Below are 21224 nucleotides of genomic sequence, written 5' to 3'. Positions count from 1 at the left end.
TGGGTCTGATGGTGCGTGTGAGTGAGCTTATTCGTAAGAATGTGTGGGTGTGTCACTGTATGTGTTTGGGTGACCGTGTGTTTATGATTGGGATCGCATGTTCTGTGGCCATGTGGCTTCTTATTTATAAATGCATTCAAGAGCATGGGTGTGTCTGAAGCCGAGGGGCTTGGAATGGGATGTGTTTGAGCATGAATTCATGTGTCTGAACGTGGCCCTGCCTATCCGTGTGTTTGTGTACGAGAAGGAGTGTGGTTTTGTTTGTGAGTGTTTGCGGTATTGCTGTGGCAGAGAGGACATAGTTGTGAGCGTGTCCTGCTGTTCGTGCAGGGTCGTGGGTGCGTTTAAGCTCCTGCTCAGAGTGAGGTCCGGAGGGAACTGACTCAAGGCAGGCAATGCAAGAGAACCCTCCGAAGCCAACAGCCCTTGGCAAAGACACCTAACAGATTACGAAGCCTCAGCTGGGAGGCTCTCCAGCTTGCCAAAGCCCTGAGGTAGGGAAACCTAGGCTCCCTACTCCTCTCCCAGGCTCTAGGGGTGGGAGTTCTTTCTCTGGCTCTAGGGACCTCTTCTGCACCCATGCAGGAGTCCTGGGGGTTGAAATGTCTACTCAAGAAGCCTCAGCTTATTAGCAGCACAGGTAGAGTCTGGGCTGCTTGACAAGCTGGACCCTTCCTTTCTAGAGCTGAATGTCCCCAGAGAATAAAGATGGGGCAGAGTGGAAGTGAGGGGCTTCCAGAAAGGAAAGCATGGGGTGTGGGGGGAGCCTCAGGATTGAAAGACAGAAGCAACGAGAAACAAGCACTGGATTCAGACCCGAGTTTGAATCCCAATTTTGCCATTCATTTGCTCTGGGACCTCAGTGTATCAGTCAGCTATCACTACGATAATGCTGCATAACAAAACCACCCCAAACCTTAGTGTTTTACAACAAGAAATATTTATTTTCTCACTCACTCGTCTGTGGGGCAGCTAAGGTTTAGCTAATCTGCAGCAGGGCTTGCTGAGCTGGGCAGGACTCCAGAATGTGGGTTGGCTTCAGTCTGTTCCACATGTCTCCCATTCCCCTTGGACCCACTGCCACCCAGGCTTGTTTCTGTCGTGGTGAATGTTGGGAGCGCCAGCAGCCGCGCCAAGCCATGACACACAAACACTTCTCTCCGATGCCTGTGGCGCAGTCACACACAGCAAATGAACCCTGCAGAGTGACTTGGCAAGGGGTGTCGGTACATAAACCTGTTCCAAGAGGCAAAACCGAGAAAACTGATCCAACCCATCACACTCATGGAAATCACTGCCTCCCTCAGGGTCTCAATTTTTCCACCACACTGTGCATGAGTACCCTGTGAGAGCTTCTCCAGAACATAGGTTCCTGGACCCCGCCCCAGACCTGTGGAATCAGAATTCCAGGAGTGGGCCCTAGGCATCTGCATGTTTAATGAGGGGCCCAAGTGTTTCTTACTATCGGACAGATTTTGGAAACTCAGATATAAGCCCCTGGTATGCCCTCAAAGCCCTGAGGCTTTCTGGATCATAAATACCCTTTCTCCCTCCTCTTTGTTTCAAGCCCCTACACAAGCTAACTCTTTCTCAGATGGTCAGAGCCCAGCTGGAGACCATGCAACCACTCCACACCCTCAACACCTTATTCCCCTTTACCAGATGAGGAAACAGAGGCCCAGAGAGGGGGAGCCACCACTAAGTGTTCTCAACTGGGATTTAAACCCAGCACTATGGGATTGTAAGTCTACACTGGAGAAGACGCAGTTCTTGCCCTTGGCACTTTATGCCCTGGTTGGGAAGATGAGACACGGACACGTGTCATCTACATACAAGATGGCATGAATGAGGGCCCAAGGAGGTAGAAGGGAGGGGAGAGAGATTACAAGCAGAAGAGATCATTGCTTCCTGGGGAATGAGAGAAGGGCAAATCTTGGAAGGCTTCCTGGAAGAAGTATTTGAGCTCGACTCTGGAGCATGGAGACGCTTGTAAGAAACAGAGATGGAATCATGTAAGGAGAAAGGTGTCCCAGGGGAGGAAAATGCAGGAGGCAGGCTGGAGGGAGGGTTCTTTCTGTTCTTCCTGAGCACTAGGTGCCTTCACACATGGTCCCTCTGCCTGGATTGCTTTTCTCCTCACCATTTTTTCAGACCTTAGCTCATCGTTACTGACCCTCTTCACTTGGTCACAGCCCCCCCCCCCACACACACACACCATGGCCCTCAAGCCTCCCTGGTTGGGATTTTAGCCTTATGTCTTTGATCCTATCCTTCCGGTCTGTCTTCCCCGCCATCGGCATGTGGTGGTACACAATGGGTCTGCTTTTCCTTACTTACCACGGTTTTCCCGGCACCTGGCCAGGGGCGCACCACAGCAAATGCTCAGTGAACATTTGCAGAAGGGCTCAGAGAAGCGTGGAGTGAGGTGAGGTGTAGAGAGGTACGACAGGCTGGAAAGCAAAGCTGGGGACTTGATTTCCAGACAAATGCATTCAGTGGTCGGTTTTAATCAGACCCTAAAATTCAATATATAAATATCAAGCTCACTGCCTTAAAAGGAAAAAGTATTCCTTTTGGGCAAGTGACTGGGCCTTGCTCACACTCCCTTGGCACTCACCAGGGCCAGAGCTGTCTTCTGACATCATAAAGCCATCAGGCCACCTCTGAACCACACTCCACCATTCCAGGACGCTTTTCCATCCCGTACTCCTGCCTGCGTCCTCTCAGGGGCCCCTGGAAGAAGGAGGCCAGGCTGGGCTGCACATCCCCACTTGACAGAGGAGGAAATAGGCATGGGGAGGGGTCAAGCATGCGCCCGGGCTCTCTCAGATGGGAAGGGGCAGACCCAGGATTCAGTCCGCTGTCCAGAGTCTCTGGTCCTTGACACAAACCAACCGAACAACACAGGGGTTGGGAGGGAGGCGGGCAAGCCTCAGGACGGGCATCAGAAGAAATGCCCTCCTCTCCAAGGAGGTGGCATTTAAGCCGAGATGGAAATCACAAAGCAGAGACAGCCATGCGGACCCGGGGAGGGTGGGGGAGGGGCACGCGTGGCATTTCAGTAACGTGGGGCTCGTCCTCGGGGCCGCGCCCAGTCCTCTTGGCCGCCCTCCAGGGCTGCACCAGACACGGTCTCACCCAGAGCAAGCTCCGGGCAACCGCACCTCTGCCCAGTTCCAGCAGGGCCGGGGAGGGTCTGGGTTTGGGAATCTGGCAAACAAACCTGGCTTTGACTCAAGCCTGGCTGCTCACTGGCACACAGCCTTCAACAAGTCACTTAGCCCACGTCTGAATGCCTCTCCTCGCGAGTGTCCCCACCTCTCCTCACGGGACTGCTGGGAGGCTTTGAGCTCAGGTCTCAAGGTGCCTCCCAGGCTGCCTGGTACATGCAGGCGGTCAGAAAGCGATCATTCTGTATTCCCCCAAATCATAACAATGGCCCCCAAGTAGCAGGTGTTTCCTACGTGCCAGACAACATCCCTGGTCCTTGACGATGAGCCCTCGACAATGCTGTGGGGTGGGTCCTATTATCCTGTCTCACGGGGAAGGAAAATGAGGCATCGAGAGTTAAGTGACTTGTCCCCAGGCACCAGGCAGTCATTGGTGGAGCCTGAATAGTTCTAGCACCACATTCTTGGGGCCCCACGCTGGCCGGACTCGGGCCTTCTGCAGAGGTGAGGGAGGCTGTGAGTGGTGCCTGTGCGCATCACAGCCCCTGCTGGCAAAGGCAGTCTTTGATATCACCCACGCTGAATAGGAGATTGACTAGTTAGGAAGGTCCCCTGTGTCCCGTCCTCGTGGGGCGTGTGGGCAAAAAGGCGTCACCTGCGCTGGGCTCAGCCGTCATCCAGCACGGGCCTCTTTGCTATGTGACCAGGCTGCGTGGGAGGCTCTGCTTCTCCCAGCCTCGGGGATCCTCACCTCCGGAGTGGGCACCGATCTGTCCTTCCCGCTGTGCCGGAGGGAGGCGGGATCAGCGACAACAGAGACCGAGCACCCAGCACGTAGTTCGTGGGTGAGACGCGGCATCCAGGCCTCAAGAGAAACCAGGTGTCTTCGTTTCCTCTTGCTGCTGTAACCAAATGCTGCAGACTTAGCAACTTAGTGTGAGCCTCCGTTCCTGCCTCCCAGCTCTGTAGGGCAGGAGCCTCGTCTGGATCTCACCAGCCCAAATCATGCTGTTGGCAGGTGGCATCCCTTTCTGATGGCTCTAAGGGAGGATCCGTTTCCTTGCTTTTTCAGGTGTCAGCAGAGCTCGGGGCCGCGGGATGGTAGCAATGAGGTGCCCCTGTCCTTGCCAACTGGCCACTGCCCTTGGCCCACGGGGCCCTCTTTCCAGTCCTTGCCCCTGGCTCCTAAATCTCAGAAGCTACAACGGGGTTCAAGCCCTCTCCACGCTCCAGTCCTCTGGGTCTCTGACTCTGGGCTGGGAAAGTTCCTCCTCCTTTAAGGACTCAGCAGATTATATTGGGTCTACCTTGATAATCCAGGATAATCTCCCCATCTCGAGAACCATAACCTTAATCACATCTGCGAAGCCTTTTTGCTGTGTTAGGTCCCATATTCACAGATTCTGGGATCAGAATGTGGACATCTCGGGGGGAGGGGCATTATTCTGCCTGTTGTAGAGGGTAACATAAGCCAAATTAAAGCGCATTAGCCTGGTCAGGGGCCCTGGAGTACAAACCTCTCTTTTTTTATAAAGAGGTAAACTGAGGCCCAGAGAGGTTCCTAAGGGGCTGTTCGAAATGACACAGGTCGTGGCAGAGCCAGCCTCCAACGCCCTGGGCAGGCATCACAGCCCCCGTCCAGAACTCCACTCCGCATGGCTTTCCCATGGAAAGACTTTCAACTTTCCAAAGCCCCTTCTGCCAGCGCATTCTCCTCTGATCCTCCCGCCCTCCTGGGGGGCAGGTATACAGTGGCTCAGTCTGTAGAACTCGCAGGAGCATGTACTCACCTACTTCTCTCCCTGGAGGCCAAGAGGATCAGAAGGGGATAGGCCAAGAGAGCCCCCGGTGAGACCCAGGCTGGGAGAAATGAAGAGAGAGGAAGAGGGCACTTTTCTCCCCAGGCCAAGCCCTCCACACGCGTCAGCCTCTTTGATCCCTCCCAGCTTTCTGCAGGGAAGTCACTGTCGGCCTAGAGTCTCAGTTAGGATTGAGTTTGGCTGCATAGAACTGGAAGAAAGATAACACATAGCAGCTGCCCCAGTAACGCTGTTGGACAATCAACCACAACATCAACAGCAGAAAAGCAAGAAGAATTTTTCTATCACGTGGTCTCTGGATTGGCCGGGCGGGTCCTGGTGGGGGACGCGTTCATGGGTTTGCACTCCCATCGACTCTGGGTCTCTTGGCAAATCTTTGGATATTTTCAGGGCTTTGTTGCATGTTTGGGGTTGGCTGCTGTCGGATGGTCAGAATGGGCCTGGCTGGGACTACTAGGGCAACAACTTTGTTCTGCTTATCTCTAGGTCAGCCTAGCGGTGTTCTTGTGGCAACCACAGGGAACCAGACAGCCAGCAGATGTACACAAGGGCTTGTCCAGCCTCTGCTCAGATCATGTTTGCCAGTATCCCATTGGCCGAGGCCAATCACATGGCTCAGCCCAGAGCTGGGGGGCAGGATGACACAAGTTAGAGGGCAAAGAGTGAAGGTACAAGGGAGTGATTAATAATTCAATCAGTCTAGCATAGTGGCTTAGACAAAATGGAAGCTTGTTTTTCTTCTATGTCAAGGAAGTCAGAAGGTGGGAGTTGGGGCACCTCTGTGGAATCATCAGGGATCCAGGCTCCCCTGTACACAGCTTCTTGTCCTTATGGACCAAAATGGCTAGTAGAGCTCCAGCTATCACATCCATGTCCCGGGCAGCAGGATGGAAGAAGGAGCATGAGAAGTTCCTTCCCTTTAAGAGAGACTTCCTAGAAGTCCCACATATTACGTTAACTTTATATCTTACTGGCAGTCCTCTTGTCACATGGCCACTTGTAGCTACCAGAGAGTTTGGGGAAATGTAGTCTTTTATTTGGGTCTAATGTGCCCAGCTAAGAACCAAGATTTTGTTAATGCGAGAAAGAAAGAATGGGTATGTGGGCAGGCAGTAAGTCGTGTCTGCCACATCCCATGTTACAGGTGCGAAAACAAGGCTGAGAGAGGAAAGGGACTTGCCTGCGGTAACACGGTTGCCGGGGCATAAGGGAGCTGGGATCTGAACCCTGGATCCTGTGTCTCCTTCCATCACCACCACCACCACCACTCGGCTACTCGCAGTGCTGCTTATGGGTCTGAGCTGCCCAGGGACGCCCGGCAGGCTCAGTCAGAGTGCGACTCTTGATCTCAGGGTCGTGAGTTCGAGCCCCGCATTGGATGCAGAGATCACTTAAGATAAATAAGTAAAATGAGAAAAAAAAAAAAAAAGATTCAAAAGATTCTGATCAGCCCAGACAGCTCCATTATGGCAGACGTCCCCCAGCCCTGACTCTGGACTGAAGCCTGTGCTAAGCGTTGGACCTGCAGGTATTCATTTAACCTTCCAACATCCATGCCCTGTCCCTGTTCTATACAGGAGAAACTGAGGCACTGAAGGGTGAGATATGTTGCCTGGGCTACCTGATCTGAAGCTCAGGTTCTTACCACCTTGCTAGTCCAGGTGCTGGGGTAGGACTGGGTCCCATCCAGCAGCCACAGGTAAGATCAAGACCGTCCAGCATCCCACGGGCAGATGGGCCATTGGATGTATCTGTCGTACCAAGCCCAGGGCCTGACCTTAACCTGCTCTGATCATGCGCATGGTTCAGGCCAAGTAATCAGGGAGAACGAACCAACCCAGGCTGTAGAGTCAGGCAGACCTGGGCCCCAATCCCGCCCGTGAGCTGAGGTACCTCAGGCAGGAGACTTGACCTGACTCTTGCTTTCCTCATCTGTGAAGCAGACGTGATTAACCTCACTCCATCTGATTACACAGCCTCTGGAAGGTGCTGTTCAATCTAAGCTGAATCAAGGGAAGAATGAATGAGCAGATGAACAGCTGCCCAAGACAGGAACTTTTCTCGGGTTCAAGGAGAAAGACAGTATCTGCTAGACCTGACTTCTGTTGCTTTAGAATTTTTCCCCACAAAAAAAAATATGTTCCACAATTTGCTACTTCCAAAAGACATTAATAACTATTATGTGAAAAAGGGTTTCCGAAGCCAAATGAGACCTCAACTGCCAGGTTAACTGGGTCTCTCCCCTGCAGGACTTCTCAGAGCCTTGAACAAAGGATCGAACAGGGTGGGTCTCACAAGCAGAAGTCTAGAACACTCTGTGTTTCTCTACCTTTCTTGGCCACAGAACTCCTTTTCTTCTTAGCAAAGTGCCACCTTGAAACCAGTTCTCAGCTTTTCCCTTTTTTCCGCCCATAGCACAAATGTTTGGTCCAATCAGAAAGAAACAAAGCCCATTTTCTGGAAGCATTTTATTTGTGGAAATTCTGTTGTGACAGTTAGGATCAGGTTGCAGCTGGATCAGAATTGCAGCTGGATCATCAGGAGTTTACTGTATTGCTAACAGTCAAAACAGCGACCCTGTTATCAACCGGAAATGTCAGGAGTCTTGTTGCAGGCAAAGTGCTCGTGTTGTAGATCCTGGAGCATTCAAGTGAGGTTGGGATGCAGGGTTGTGGTATCGTGGGCCGGCTGGTCACCGAGAGGCTCCAGGCCTCCGCAGCAGGTCACGTCACAGGTGGGCTCAGGGTTGAGGGAGAGTGAATGGTTAGTGCCCATCACACAAGCTGTCCTGCCCGAAGCCGCTGCTCCACGTTCCAGCCCCCAAGGTCAGTGACTCAGCCAGGTTCCCAAAGGTGCTAGAAAAGGAGAGAACCTGCCATTCTTTCTCTCCTTCCTTCCTCGAGTAGTATGGTAAGTGCTTACTCTGAGCCACACACTGCCACATTGCAGACACCAGGGATAAGGGATTGAATGAGGGAGTTCAGGTCGCTGTTGACACTGCAAAGCCAAGAAAGCCGCTGTGGGACGGCAGGTGACGGGAGGCGGTGGGTGGTCAGGGAGGGGTCTCCGAGGGGGCTTTGAAGATCTGGTGGGGAAGGGGCGTCTGGGCAGAAAGACCATGGGGCCAAGGCCTTGAGCAGAGAATGATGACCTTGGTGTGATTGGGAACAGAAAGATGGCCAGTGGGGACAGTGCTCAGGAGAGGACGGGCTCGTGCAGAGGTATTGGGTGGCAGGCAGGTGGGCTCAGAGGCCATGTGAGCATCTGGGTGTTATGGGGGGGGGGGCGGTGGGAAGTCACGGCGGCTGTCGACAGCAGTGACGTCACAGAGGCAGCAGGATCTGAGACTGGGCCTCGATGTGGGGGACTCACACTGTCAACACCCAGCGACTTCTCCCTCCTCCTCCAAGCTCCTGAGGTCTTCTGACTCGTGAAAGGGTAAAGGCCGAGTACTCTTGGGGGTCTCCTTCCTGCCCTGGAGCTCGGGGCTGTGGAGACGAAGCTGAGCAGAGCCCAAACACACACCCTCTAGAGGTGGCCAGGGTCACGGACGTCCTGTCTTCCTGCCCGTCAATGTCTCCTCGTCCCTCGTCCTAGTCCCTCCTCATTCAACCCCTTCATGCCCAGAGGGGGAAACAGAGGCACATCCGGAAGGCTGCTTCCCCAAGTCTCGGCTAATGAAGGGACTGGACACTCCCCTTGGGCTCGCTGGGGGCAGCAGGGCCCCTGACCACCTGCTCCAGCCAAGCCGGCCTCCCCTTCCACTCTCAGCCACAAGCCTCTTTTGTACTTGCTCCCTGGGGTTCCATCTCCTTGCAGGGGTCACGGGGCACCGCTGACCCCAGCCCCCTGCCGGCGTGCCCGGCTGGTAATTGAAAATACCAGAATTCCCTGCAGACCAACTTACAGGGAAACCTGATACCCCAGGGTGGGCGGTGGACGGCAAGAGGGATGGGAGAACATCCAGCTGTTCACTTTTCTCCGGCATTAATCCCCTCAGATTCCAGGAGAAAGGCCAGCCCTGCTTGGCCCCCACGGGCCCGCCTTGATCATCTTCCCAGCAAATGCCGCCTCCTTGCCACGCCCAGGGTTACGGGGCTTATGGGATCAGAGCCCGGGTGAGCTGCCTGTAACCCAAGCCTGCCAGCTAAGCCCACTGAGCCCAGACCCCCATGGCTGTGTGGGACCTGCCCCCACCAACAGCTGAGCTCCTGGAGCCGAGGAGGACTGGGTAGCGGTGGGCGAGGTGAGTCAGCGGGAGCCGGGCGGAGTGCATTTGCAGCAACAGGATGGGAGCCGGACCAGAGTGTCCTCAGAGGCCCTCTGATGTCCACTGGTTTCCAGACCTCCCTGCTCAGCCTGTATCAGCTGCAGCTAACGAAGGGAAGGATGCGTTGGACTTGAGTGGGCCAGGGTTCAAATCCCAGCTCTGCTGCCTGCTAACTGTGTGTCTCTGGCAAGTTACTTCACTTCAGTGCCTCCATTTCCTCATCTATAAAATGGGTATAATAATAATACCTGCCTCATAGGGTCCATATGAGTGTCAAAGGAGTTCAGTATGTACAGCATCTGGAAAAGCACCTGGCACAGAGTGAACAAGTAGGTGTTAGGGGTTGGCCTTTGTTTTGTTTTTCTGCAGGGCATCATGGGGCACACAGATGCTGTCGAGATGACAAGTTTTTATCTGAGGAGGAGGTTGCCTACTGCAGTCCTTCTGTGACTCCCCAGGGCCTTCAGGACAGGGCAGGCTTCGGGGCAGCCTCAGCTGGCACCTCCCCTTCAACTTCTTATACCCCCACCGCAGGTTCCAGAAGTTCCGCCTGGGCAGATGAGAAGGCCAGTCTCTGCAGGAGCCAGGCTGCGAGAAGCAGTGTGAGGGGTGGAAAATATACTAAACGAAGATTCAGCTGGTGTAGGCTCTAAGAGTCAGCCCCTAGCTGTCGTGGGACCTTGGATTGAGTCACCTTCCTTCTCTGGTCCTGGATCCACTCCTCCTCAAAGTGTGGTCCATACACCAGCAACGTCAGCATCCCTCGGGAGCTTATTAAAACTACAGACCCTCAGGCCCAGCCCTATTGAATCAGAATCTTGGGGTTCAGGGCAGGCATGCCCAGCAAAGTGAGTTTTAACAAAGACTCCTGGTTATCTCCCTAGGCCCTCTCAAGTCTGCAAAGTGCACTAATCTTTAGGGACACATTCTGCCACTTTTCTTCACGGTTGGGAGGTGAAGTCACAGGGAGAGAAGTGACGGGAATGGCATGGTCCCTTCTTAGGCCTGGATCACTTTGGCTGAGTCCTGACCCGGGGGCTTGGACCAGGGAGCTCCAGCCTGGAGAGCCAATCATTGTGTGAAACAAATATGCTTTCTTCTGTTAGAGCCTGAGTCCCTGGAAGGCAGAGACCTGAGAGGTTCCTCTCTTGAGCCCCAGAAAGTCATGGTCATACTGGCCTCATAGCCACTCTGTGAACTGAAACACTTTTTCCAGCCTTATTGAGATACTATTGACAAATAACATGAAAGTTTAAGGTATACAATGTGATGTTTGAATAAATTTGTATATTGTAAAATGATTACCGCAGTAAGGTTAGTTCACACCTCCCTCCTTTCACGTAATTACCACTTTTCGGTGTGTGGTTCTCACATTTAAGATCTACTCTCTTGGGGCGCCTGGGTGGCTCAGTGGATTAAGCCGCTGCCTTCGGCTCAGGTCATGATCTCAGGGTCCTGGGATCGAGCCCCGCATCGGGCTCTCTGCTCTGCAGGGAGCCTGCTTCCTCCTCTCTCTCTGCCTGCCTTCTGCCTATTTGTGACCTCTCTCTCTGTCAAATAAATAAAATCTTTAAAAAAAAAAAAGATCTACTTTCTTAACAACTTATAATTACACAATGCGGTATTGTTTCCTACAGTCGCTGTGCTGTCCGTTAGCTCCCCGAACTGACTCTTCTTACAGCTGGAAGTTTGGACCCTTAGACCAGCATCTCCCCCTTTTCCCCAGCCCACAGCCCCAGCACCATTCTATACTCTTGAAATGTTCTTTTTAAAAAAGATTTATTTATTTATTTGAGAGGGAGAGAGAGAATCTCAAGCAGATGCCCTGCTGAGCAAGGCGCTGGATGTGGGTTCAATCCCACGACCCTGAGATCATGACCTGAGCTGAAACCAAGAGTCAGACGCTCAACCAAGTGAGCCACGCAGGCGCCCCACCCCCCTTTGAAATTTTCTTTTTTTCTAAGTAAATTCTATGCCCAGTGTGGGACTCAAACACACGAGCCCGAGATCGAGAATCGTGCCCGCCACCGATTAAGACAACCAGGCACCCCCTGAAATGTTTTTAGTAAGATCTCCCTCTTGGTGGTGCCAGGTACCATGGTCAAGCTTTTATATGTATTTCTCCTTTCATGCTCATGACAGCCTTGCCAGGGAGGGGTCCACTTTGGACATGGTTGCGGGTGGGGGGCGGACAGCCTGGGCTCACAGAGGACCCGGGGCCTCTGGCAATCTGGAAGAACTGAGTGCTCAGCTCTGGAGGGAGAGACGGGTCTGGGCTGGAGACGGGGTCACAGCATGAGGGGACGGTGGCAGGGACTGCCCTGAGGGCCGGCTGGGGCCAGATAACCTGGTTCTAGGCCCAGCTCAGCAGCTCATGAGCTGTGTGATCTTGGGGAAGTCACCATGCTTCTCTGAGACTAGTCTCCTCCTCTGAAAATCGTGGCTATTAACCCCCATCCCGCACTGCTGTTGAGAGGACCGAAGGAGGTACCACGGGCCAGCTGCTCAGTGCACAGTGGCGAGGACCCAGTGACACGGGCAAACGCTTCCAACGCTGACCACCCAGCAGAGGCCCCACTGAGCAATGGACACGAGTTCCCACATCTGCTCCCCCCAGACAGCCCTCAGGAAATGTTACCCTCAGGCTCATTTCACAGATGAGGAAACTGAATCACAGAGCTCTCGGACAGCCCCTCCTCTGGGGTCTAGTAGTTAACCTCACTCACTGATCCCGGGGGGCATTTCCCCGGAGGCGGGCATGATGCTCATGAAGGGCCTCAGCGGCCGGGTTCAAGTCCGGCCCCACACCACCTTGCTGCACAACCCTTGAGCAGGTTACTGAACGGCTCCAAGCCTCAGTTTCCCCATCTACAAACCAATGATGTTAGGAGCCCCCAGCTAACAGAGCCATTGTGAGAATTCTCTGTGACACCCATGTTAATAGGTAAAGAGCCCAGACAGCACTGGGCACAGAGGAAAGTCTCAGTCAGTGTTGGGTTCATAACTTTCTCACTGTTACTGCTAAACATGTATGCACAGCCCTGAAAGTCCTTCCGGTGACTTCATGGAGCTCGAGAAATGTCACCTCCCGTCCCCAGGCTTCTGGTGAGAATGTATTGTTTGTGCTGCCACTCACTCTCTCTATAGCCTCAGAGAAGACACTTTCCTTGATACTCGGCTTCCCCATCTGCGAAATGGGCTGAAGGAGGTCTGCTTTCAAGGATGTAGTGGGAATTAAGTGGGTTAATTAATGCATGTCCAGGAAATAGCTCAGTGCCCAGCATGTAGTAAGTGCTCGATAAACAATGGTTAGTGGGGTCCCTTTGCTCACATTGGGGTCTCTTGATTCTCTGGGAGGCAGTAGGAAGACAGAGTCCCTCTGTTGGAGGAGGGAACTGCAGGGAACGGGGCCTGATCTTCCCAAGAGGCAGGGCCAGGAGCCAAGCCGAGAACCAGACAGCACTTCTTTGGGTGCAGAAGAAACAGGCTTGTCAGGGACACCGGGACCAAGGTCCAAGTCCTTCCTGCTGGTGCTGCCACCCTATCTCGGGTGTCGGGCCAGTATCCCATGGGTACTTGGGGTGATAGAGGGAAGCCAGACCTGCTCAGGCTCATGCTGGCCTCTGGGCTGAGCCAGCTCCAGGCCAAAGGTTGCCAAGGAGGGACAAGCAGGGAGCATTGGAGCCCCAAGACCTCAGGGATCTTGCATTCTGTCTATGGTGCAGAGGATGAAACCGGGTCCAGAGGTGGGGGACAGCTTGTCCAAAGTCACCCAGTAAGTGAGCACCAGACCAGGAAGCAGAGTCTGGGTCTTCTAAGCAACATAATGTTCCCTCCACCCTGAACTGAAGGGACAGAAACAGAGCAGGGAAGAGGTGAGTCATTGCCAGGCTTCAAGTCCTGATGGGCTCCTACCCGCCCCTGCTCCACACTCACACCCACACCTGGGAAGCCAGATTTGGATGAGGAGGAAAAGAGTCCGTCCCGACCTGCAGATACCCCTGTGTGGGCCGAGACAGGACACCTGCTTGTTACAGACTTGCCCGGGAGCCAAGGGAGACTGCCGGAGGTGCTCCCTTCTCCTTGCTGAGTCCTCAGCGGCTCCTGAGACCGTGAACACCTCGGTGCTCCCTTCTCCTTGTTGAGTCCTCAGTGGCTCCTGAGACCGTGAACACCTCGGGCCAGAGAAGCAAGGGGGCTCACTGCAGTCACACCATGGGGAGGGACTGCGTCAGGAGTCTACCCCTGCCCCATCCAATGCGAAGGGACAAGCCCTGCCCCCCTCAGACCTGGGTTCAAATCCCAGCTCCCCCACTGAGGATGTGGGGGCTGTGTGATCTCAGGAAGCCCCTTGCTCCTCTGAGCTTTAATGTCTTTATCCATTGGTGGGGCTGATACTGCCCCCCCCCCATCGGTCAGCTCAGGAAACAGGTGTGAAGGGCCCTGGGGTTCGGGTGACACATAGTAGGTGCTTTGCATGGGTTTGTTCCCCTTGAAAAGGAGGCCAGAAACACAGGATCAGGTGAAATACAAACTGAAGAATCCAGAAAAAGGCCATGTGTCATGAACTCATCGTGCAAACTTGGGTAGCTCACATGCCCTCCCCAGACCTCAGCCTCCACATCAGTAAAATGAAGGGACAGAACTAAGTTATTTCTAAGAGTCCTCCTAGCATGAAACAGGCTGCCCCTGACTTCCTGTCCCCTTCCTTTAAGCAGCACAATCGGGAGGGAAGGAGGGAGGGAGGGGTTTTGCCAAGGTAGAATTCACGTACGATTAACTGTTTTAATGTGTACGATTCAGTGGCATTCAGTGCATTCGCAGTGCTGGGCGACCATCCCCTCTATCTAGGCCCAGAACATTCTCCATTCCTTCTTATCCTCAGCTCTGGCAACTGCCAACTGCTTGCTGTCTGTGGATTTAACCTATTCTGAGTATCTCATACGAATGGACTCATCAAATGTATGAGCTCCGTGTCTGTCTTCCGCTCTGCGTGTTTTTGAAATTCATCTACAGTGGACCGTATGTCAGTACTTGGTTTACTTTTATGGCTAAATCAGAGTCTATGGTATGTGTATACCATAAGTTGTGTACCCATTCATCCATGGATGACCGCCTCGGCTGTTCCCACCGTTTGGCTATTGCGAACAGTGCTGCTATCAACACTCATGTATGACTGTTTGTTTGAGTACCTGTTTTCAGTTCTTGGGGATATAAAATTAGGAGTGCCAATGCTGGGTCATGTGGTAATTCTATGTTTAACTCTTGAAGGAGCTGCCAAACTGTTTTCCATAGGAGCTATGGGTTTATTTTTATAAATTTATTTTTGGCAGTCATTTTTATTCAGTGCTAGATCCCTGGCACGTAGTAGGTACTTGGTGCATGTTTGCAGAAGGAAGGAGGGAATGTCCCACCCTCTCTGCTCCCCTCTCCTGGAGCCCCATCATCATGTGTTGGGTCTGTGAGTTCCCTAGTCCAGCAGGCTATAAGCTCCAAGAGAGGATGAACACCTTTCATGCAGCTGCTTTGGGCCAGGCCAGAGAAGGGCCCAGGGCATCTGTCTCTCACCTAGTTTGGCTTGAGCTCCCCTGGGACGGCCAGCATGGTCTGGGTCTGAAATCTGCAGGTGTTTCATGAAAGCAGCAGGCACGGTCCTCCCCAAGTCCCTCTGGCCCCCGTCAGCCCCCTAGGCAGGCTGTGTGGCCTCAGCCAGATGCCATCCCCTCTCTGATCCTCCACTCTCTCTGCCTGGGCACCTCGAAAGTGGGACCGGAGGCTGCACCCTCTCCAGCGGCCCCTGACCCCTGACCTCTGACCTCTGTTCCAGCTCCATCGGCTGTGTCCATCATGCATCAGGTGAGCCGCACTGTGGACAGCATCACCCTGTCGTGGTCCCAGCCTGACCAGCCCAACGGTGTCATCCTGGACTACGAGCTACAGTACTATGAGAAGGTACCCATGTGCTCCGGGGTGCGCTCCCCACCCCCACCTCCCTGGGCCCTAGGGTTCTACCATCCGGCGAGACTGGACGCAGAGAGAGCGCTGGCCTCCGAGTCAGGCTGCCTGGCTCAATTCTGACTCTGGTCGTCCCCAGCTATGGGACCTCAAGCAGGTTCCTTGACCTCTCTGAGTCGTGCTTTTCTGGTCTGGGGCACCGGGTCAGCAATCCCAGTGGAAGCCAGTGGTCACGGCCCTTTTCTCACCTCTTGCTCGTGACTTCAGTGGACCTGAGGTTCTGAAGAATTGGTTTCCCGAAAAGCTTCACCCATTCTGAAGCCAAGATTTAAAGCCACTCAAGAGAGCTTCTGTCCAGGATGGGAGTAGAGCTCCGATTCCACCTAAAACACTTGTTTTCATTTGTCTGGATGCCATTTGTATGGGGAGAGAGCGATTTCTCTTTGAGCTTTTAAATCAGACTCCTGTTACCCCCTCAGGGCTCTCTAGGACCTGGGGACCCGGGGTTGGAAGGAACTGACATTGTAGAGGAGCATTGGACGAGGAGTGAGAAGCCATAGGTTTGGATCCCAGCTCCATCCAGAACTGGCCATGTGACCTTGGGCAGACATCTTACCTCTCTAAGCCTCAGTCTCCTCCTGCGCCAAGTCGAGAGGAGATAGCCTTTCTTAACTGGGGGCTTCACAAGTTAAGGAGAAAAGGCAGGTTCGGTGCCCAGCATGGCTCCCAGCCCTAGCAGAGGCCTGCCTGCTGCACGGCGGGCAAGAGCTACACCTGTGAGCTAGGTGAAGCCGGTACCTTTGAACACGGGGCTTGCTCGGGGTAGAGGTCCAGGGGTGGACAGACCTGCTCAACAGCAGAGGTCCAGGAAACTCTCTCTGTGACTGGAGACTTTTCCTACCTGCGTCCTGAGGCACCAAACAGCCACAGAGGCTGCAAGGGCCCCTGGGAAAGGTGTCGTTGGGATCGCATTCAGACTAAAGTGTGAATGACTACAGGAAGTGCGTTGGTTGTGGGAAGGGAGCTAGAAATGGGTAGGAAGGCTCTCCCCCAAGGCTGAGAGGAAGAGACAGAAGCAGTTCTGGCGGGACCTCTACCTTCTGAAGCCCAGCCCCACCCTCCCTCTCTTCACTGCCAGCTCAGCCCCACTCTGGTGAGGCCCATAGGGCTGCAAACCCCTAGCTAGCCTCCCCCAGCTGGTTTATGATTGCTTGTGTCCTTGCTTGTCCCTTGCTCTAGGCAGTGTGTTCAGAGAGGCCAGGGGCCACATCTGTCCCATTCACTGTCTCCCCAGCTCCCTGCCCGGCTCCAAAGATATGCTTGATGATGCTGGTTGAAGGAATAAGTGAATGGATCCCTTCCCAGGGCCTGTTCCTCCAGGGTGGAGAGTTTGCCTTAACCTCTGCTCTTTCCCCAGCCTGGCACACAGTAGGTGCTCTTGGATGGCCTGAGCCGAGGCTGATGCGAGGGAAGCTGCTCTACCCCTCGCTGGGCCCTTGAGGGCCTTAAAGGAGCCAGGTGTCCTATAGCCTGAGTCAGACCAGCTGGTCCCAGGCCCAGGAAGCCCCAGGCCCTGCAGGAAGCAGCATTTTCACCCCCTCTGGCAGGGACAGCTTAGCTACTAAGAATTCAAAAAAAGAAAAAAAAACCTAATTAAGAAGCTTTATGATTAAATGAAACTGCAAGTGTTTGTCCCCAAAGACTAGAGAGGAAATGAGGAATCCCGGCGCGGGTCCTGCCTCCGACCCATTTCCTACCAAGATGGGAGGGGCCGGGGAGGCTGCTGCAGGTGTGAACCAGGAGGCCACTCTGCCCTACTTTCTGCTGCCGCCCGGCATCCCCAGGCCTCTGATGTGGTGGCAGGACCGGCAGGCCCTGCCTGCAGAAGCTGCGGCCACCACCAGCTCGCACACCCTGAGCACACTCCGCCTCCATCCTGTCGCTCCTCTCGCAGCAGTGCCATTCATCCCCTTGGACAGGAGGGGAAACTGAGGCACAGAGAATTTGTGCGACTTGTCCAAGAGAACCCAGCTGCCAAGTGGCGGAGCACAGATTTGGGCCTATGTCCTTGCTCTTCGCCTGGCTCTCCTGCCTTCTGGTTTTCTCTCGGGAATTCTTCTGGAATGACCATTGAAAGGTGGACACGATCAGGATCTGAAGGAGAGTCTTAGGTACAAATGGTGAGAGAGGGACAGGGCCGAAGTATGGCTGTGGTGAGACATGGCCCTACTCGGTCAGTCCCTCCTCCCAGGGCCTGGGGTGCAGTGAGGGGCAGCTTGGCCCTTGACAGTGGGACATGGACACTGGTTCATTCAATATTCACTGTCACCAACTTTGGGTGGAACCTGGGCTAAATACTGGGAACAGTGTGATTAGCCAGAAATCTCAGAAGCTTCAGGGCCTTCACAGTCCAGGGGAAGAGACAGATCCAGACATAAATAGCCATGTGACCAGTTGTGACACAGCCACAGAAGGGCCAGCAAAGGTCCTTAGGGACACCAAAGCAGGGCCCATGATCTGGGTATAAGTGAAGGGAAATCTTCATTTCAGTGACATTTGAGCTGAGACTTGAAAGATGCTAGGAGTTCATCAGACAGACACGTATTGAGAACAGTTATTCCAGACAGCAGGAACAGCACATGCAAAGGCCCTGGGGCAGGAGAAGGCAAGTGTGGAGGAGCAATATGAACAAGAGTGAGATTAGTAGGGAAGGAGTTGGAGAGGGAGACAGGGCTGGGTTGTGGTGGGCCTTCCATGCCTTTGGAGTCTGGATTCAATTTAAAATACTCCAGGAAGCCATTGGAAGGTTCTGGAATGATGTGATCTGACTCTGATTATGTTAAAGATCCCTGTAGCTTGCTGTGTGGGGAACAGACTGGAAGGGGTTCCTGGGGACACAAACCCTTGAGAGGGCTCTCACAGGACACCAAGTGAGAAACAGTGGTGGCATGGAGTAGGGACTGGCAGCAGAGAGGTGAGAAGCTGGCAGATTCGGACGGTATTCTGAAACTCAGGGGACCAGGGAAGTGTGAAGGACAACTCCCAGTGGATGGCGGGGCCTTTTCCTGGGGCCACTGTGGGTTTGTGACGTGGAGATGCACCTGCGGTGCTCACCAGGGGTGGAAAGATAGAGCCGAGAACAGAGAGGAGGGTGTGCAGAGATAAAACGGAAATAGATGGACCAAATCAGGAGGATGGCAGGTCTAAGGAGAGAAAGAAAAAGGAGTGATGGCCAGTGTCAGAGGAGATGGCCTCGCAGGGAGAGGAACAGTCTCGACCCCCAGCCTCTCAGGCTTCCATCAGGGAGGGAGAGCTAGAATGCAGGACGGATTTCTGACAAGTCCACAGCCGGCTCTTCCCTAACACTTTGGAATCCTCTTGGTGCCTGCAATTGATTTCTTTAATGAAGGCTGCAGATCTTCTCAGGTAGAGAAGTTAGGCAGCGAGCCCTGCAGTCCAGTGTGGGCTCTGCCCCCATCCTCTTTCCCACTCCTCCTTTCCTTCTTTAGAAAGAGCTCTTTTTGGAGCAGGCTCCCCATTTGGCCTTGCCCCAGCTCCGCTGGGGATTTCCCAGCCTGCCCGGAGCCCGGAGCTAAAAACCACTTTGCTGGAAGGCTTCTGGATGCGGCTGACGAATGGTGTTGGCCAGCCCGGTGCTGGCTGTTTCCATCAGCTCTGGCGTCCTGTGGGAGGTGGCCTTCTTGGGCAGCTGTCCCAGAGCACATGAACACAGGTTCATGCTCGCTTTGGCTCCCTCAGCACTCCAGAGGAAGATTCCTTTGCGGGGCCACCTATGGCACATGGGCCCCTGTAGGCCTCCTCGATTCATGTGTATTCAACAGGAATTTCTCCTTGGCAGAGCAGAAGGGAAGGAAGGTTGAGGGCAGTGGAGATGAGCTATGAAGGCCCAGGCTACCTTGTGGTCCAGGGTACGTGGAGCAGTGTGGACGGTTGTCCAGTGTGGACGTGGAAAGGCTTGTTCCCACACTCGCTCACTTTTGTATTCATTCATCCATTTCATGAACACTGGTGAAGGCTTAGCCTGTCACTGCTGATAAGAACGAGGGCGAGAGCCAATATTTATTAAGTCCTTATGTGCGCTGGAGACTATGCTAAAAGCTTTACCCATTTTTTTCCTATTGAATCTCCACACCCACTCTGTGTGTCATATGGTGGTGTTATCCCACTTTCAAGACAAGAAGACCGAGGCTCATAGGGCTTAAGAAATGTACCCAGTGCCTCACCAGCCCATAGTCTCTGGATAAGGATTCAAACTAAGGACTAGTGGATTTCTTTTTTTTTTTTTAAGATTTTATTTATCTATCTATTTATTTAGACAGCGTGAGTTAGTAGTGGGGGAGGGAAAGAGGGATTCTTCAGCAGACCCCGTGCTGAGCGTGCAGCCCGACGTGGGGCTCCACTCATGACCCTGAGATCGTGACCTGAGCCGAAATCAAGAGTTCTACACTTCACCGACCTAGCCACCTAGGTGCCCCAGGACTAGTGGATTTAATACTAAATTTCTTCCCCTAACTTGATGCTTAGTTCTTATTCAGAAAAGGTGCTCCAGCCCCAAGGGGAGAAGAACTAAGGTCTTTCGGGCAGCTGCTTTGGGCCAGATATTACCAAATCACAACAACCCTGAGAGGTTGGCATTTACTGTTCCTTTTCTGGAGTAGAAAACAGAGGCCCAGGGGAGTGAAGGGTCTTTCCCAAGGTCACAATGCAAGTAAGGGGAAGAACTGACATTTGAAATGACTTCCAATCCCCCGCTCTGTGCTGTTTCCTGCTTAAGAGAAGCAATCCGTTGAGGTTCATTCCTCACTCTCCTGAGGCGCCTATGCCACTGGCATTACCTCCCATCTCCATCCTATAATCAGGAACTTAAAACTTCCTCCCTCTCTAAGTGCCCCCCCCCCCCCCCCCCCCGCAGTCTGCAGAATCCATCCCCTTTTCAAACCAGAGCGGATGCCAGATGCCATGTTGGCTGGCGGCACCTAGTGGATAATCCTGGTACTGCAACCTGCAGTCACAGACTTTTTTTTTTTTTTTTTTTTTAATAGTCTACAATGTTCATTCATTTGTTACCGACGGTAGTTACTGAGCACTTACTGTGTGCTGAGCCTGCAGTCCCAGAGATAAATGAGACAAGGTCTCTGCCTTCCGGAAACCCATAGTCCTTGGAGAAAACACATGCATCTCAGAACAACAGGTGGGAAAGGAGACAATGGAGTTACAACTCTTTCTGGGACATCTGAGAAATTTCCCCAGCAAAGGTGGCCCTCGTACTAAGTCTTGATGAACAGGCAGATGGGGATAGGGTATTTCCGATAGAGGAAACAGCACTTGCCAAGGCTCAGAGTGTCCAGGGAAGGTAGGGTTGCCAAATAAAATATAGGACACCAGTTACATTTAAATTTTTAAAAAATAATTTCTTAGTATAATTGTGTTTAAATATTGCATGGGAAAAACTTATACAAAAGAATTATTCATTGTTTATCTGAAATTCAGATTTAACTGAGCATCCTGCATTTTTATTTGCTAAATCTGGCAGCCCCACCAAGAAAGGGAGGGGAAGCCTTTGGGTATGACTAGAGCCTGGAGGACTCTGGGGATATGGCAGGCAAGGCTGGCAAAGGGCGAGTCGTGAAGGGTCTGGAATGCCAAACTGAGGAGTACAGACTTTACCCTGTGGGCTTTGGGGCAGGTCTCTGTGTGTAAGCCTCTGTGCTTAATACAGGGGAATAAAACACAGCCACTCCCTTCAGGAGTTTATGGTCAAGGTTGTGTGATCAGCCTGTGCCTAGGATGAGAGGACATAGCAGAAACCCCATCCTGGGGCATCCACGCAAGTGCTCCATGGCTCAGAGGAGGAGAGGCACATCTGGCTGAGAGGTCAAGTAGGCTTCCTGGAGGAGGAGGCAGATGAGCTGGCTGAAGAAGAGAGATTTCCTATGTGCTGCTGCTCCCCGGGAGGTGTGAGGGGGTGGGGAGGAAGCACTCCCAGGT

The 21224-nt window shown here is 53.3% G+C and overlaps 1 protein-coding gene across 3 annotated transcripts in view; it reads left to right on the top strand.

Annotated features, from left to right (window-relative positions):
• Nucleotides 1–21224, top strand: part of EPHB2 (EPH receptor B2) — a 182606-nt gene that overhangs the window by 141508 nt on the left and 19874 nt on the right. For all 3 annotated transcript variants that reach the window (XM_046023954.1, XM_046023946.1, XM_046023935.1), the window contains exon 6: nucleotides 15088–15212. In XM_046023954.1, the coding sequence (XP_045879910.1) occupies nucleotides 15088–15212 (125 nt within the window). The remainder of the gene's footprint in view (nucleotides 1–15087; nucleotides 15213–21224) is intronic.

The sequence above is a fragment of the Meles meles genome, chromosome 1 (genome assembly GCF_922984935.1).
Source record: "Meles meles chromosome 1, mMelMel3.1 paternal haplotype, whole genome shotgun sequence".
NCBI classification, from domain to species: Eukaryota; Metazoa; Chordata; class Mammalia; order Carnivora; family Mustelidae; genus Meles; species Meles meles.
The sequence above is the reverse complement of the archived record's forward strand: the minus strand, read 5'-3'. Positions and strand labels throughout refer to the sequence as shown.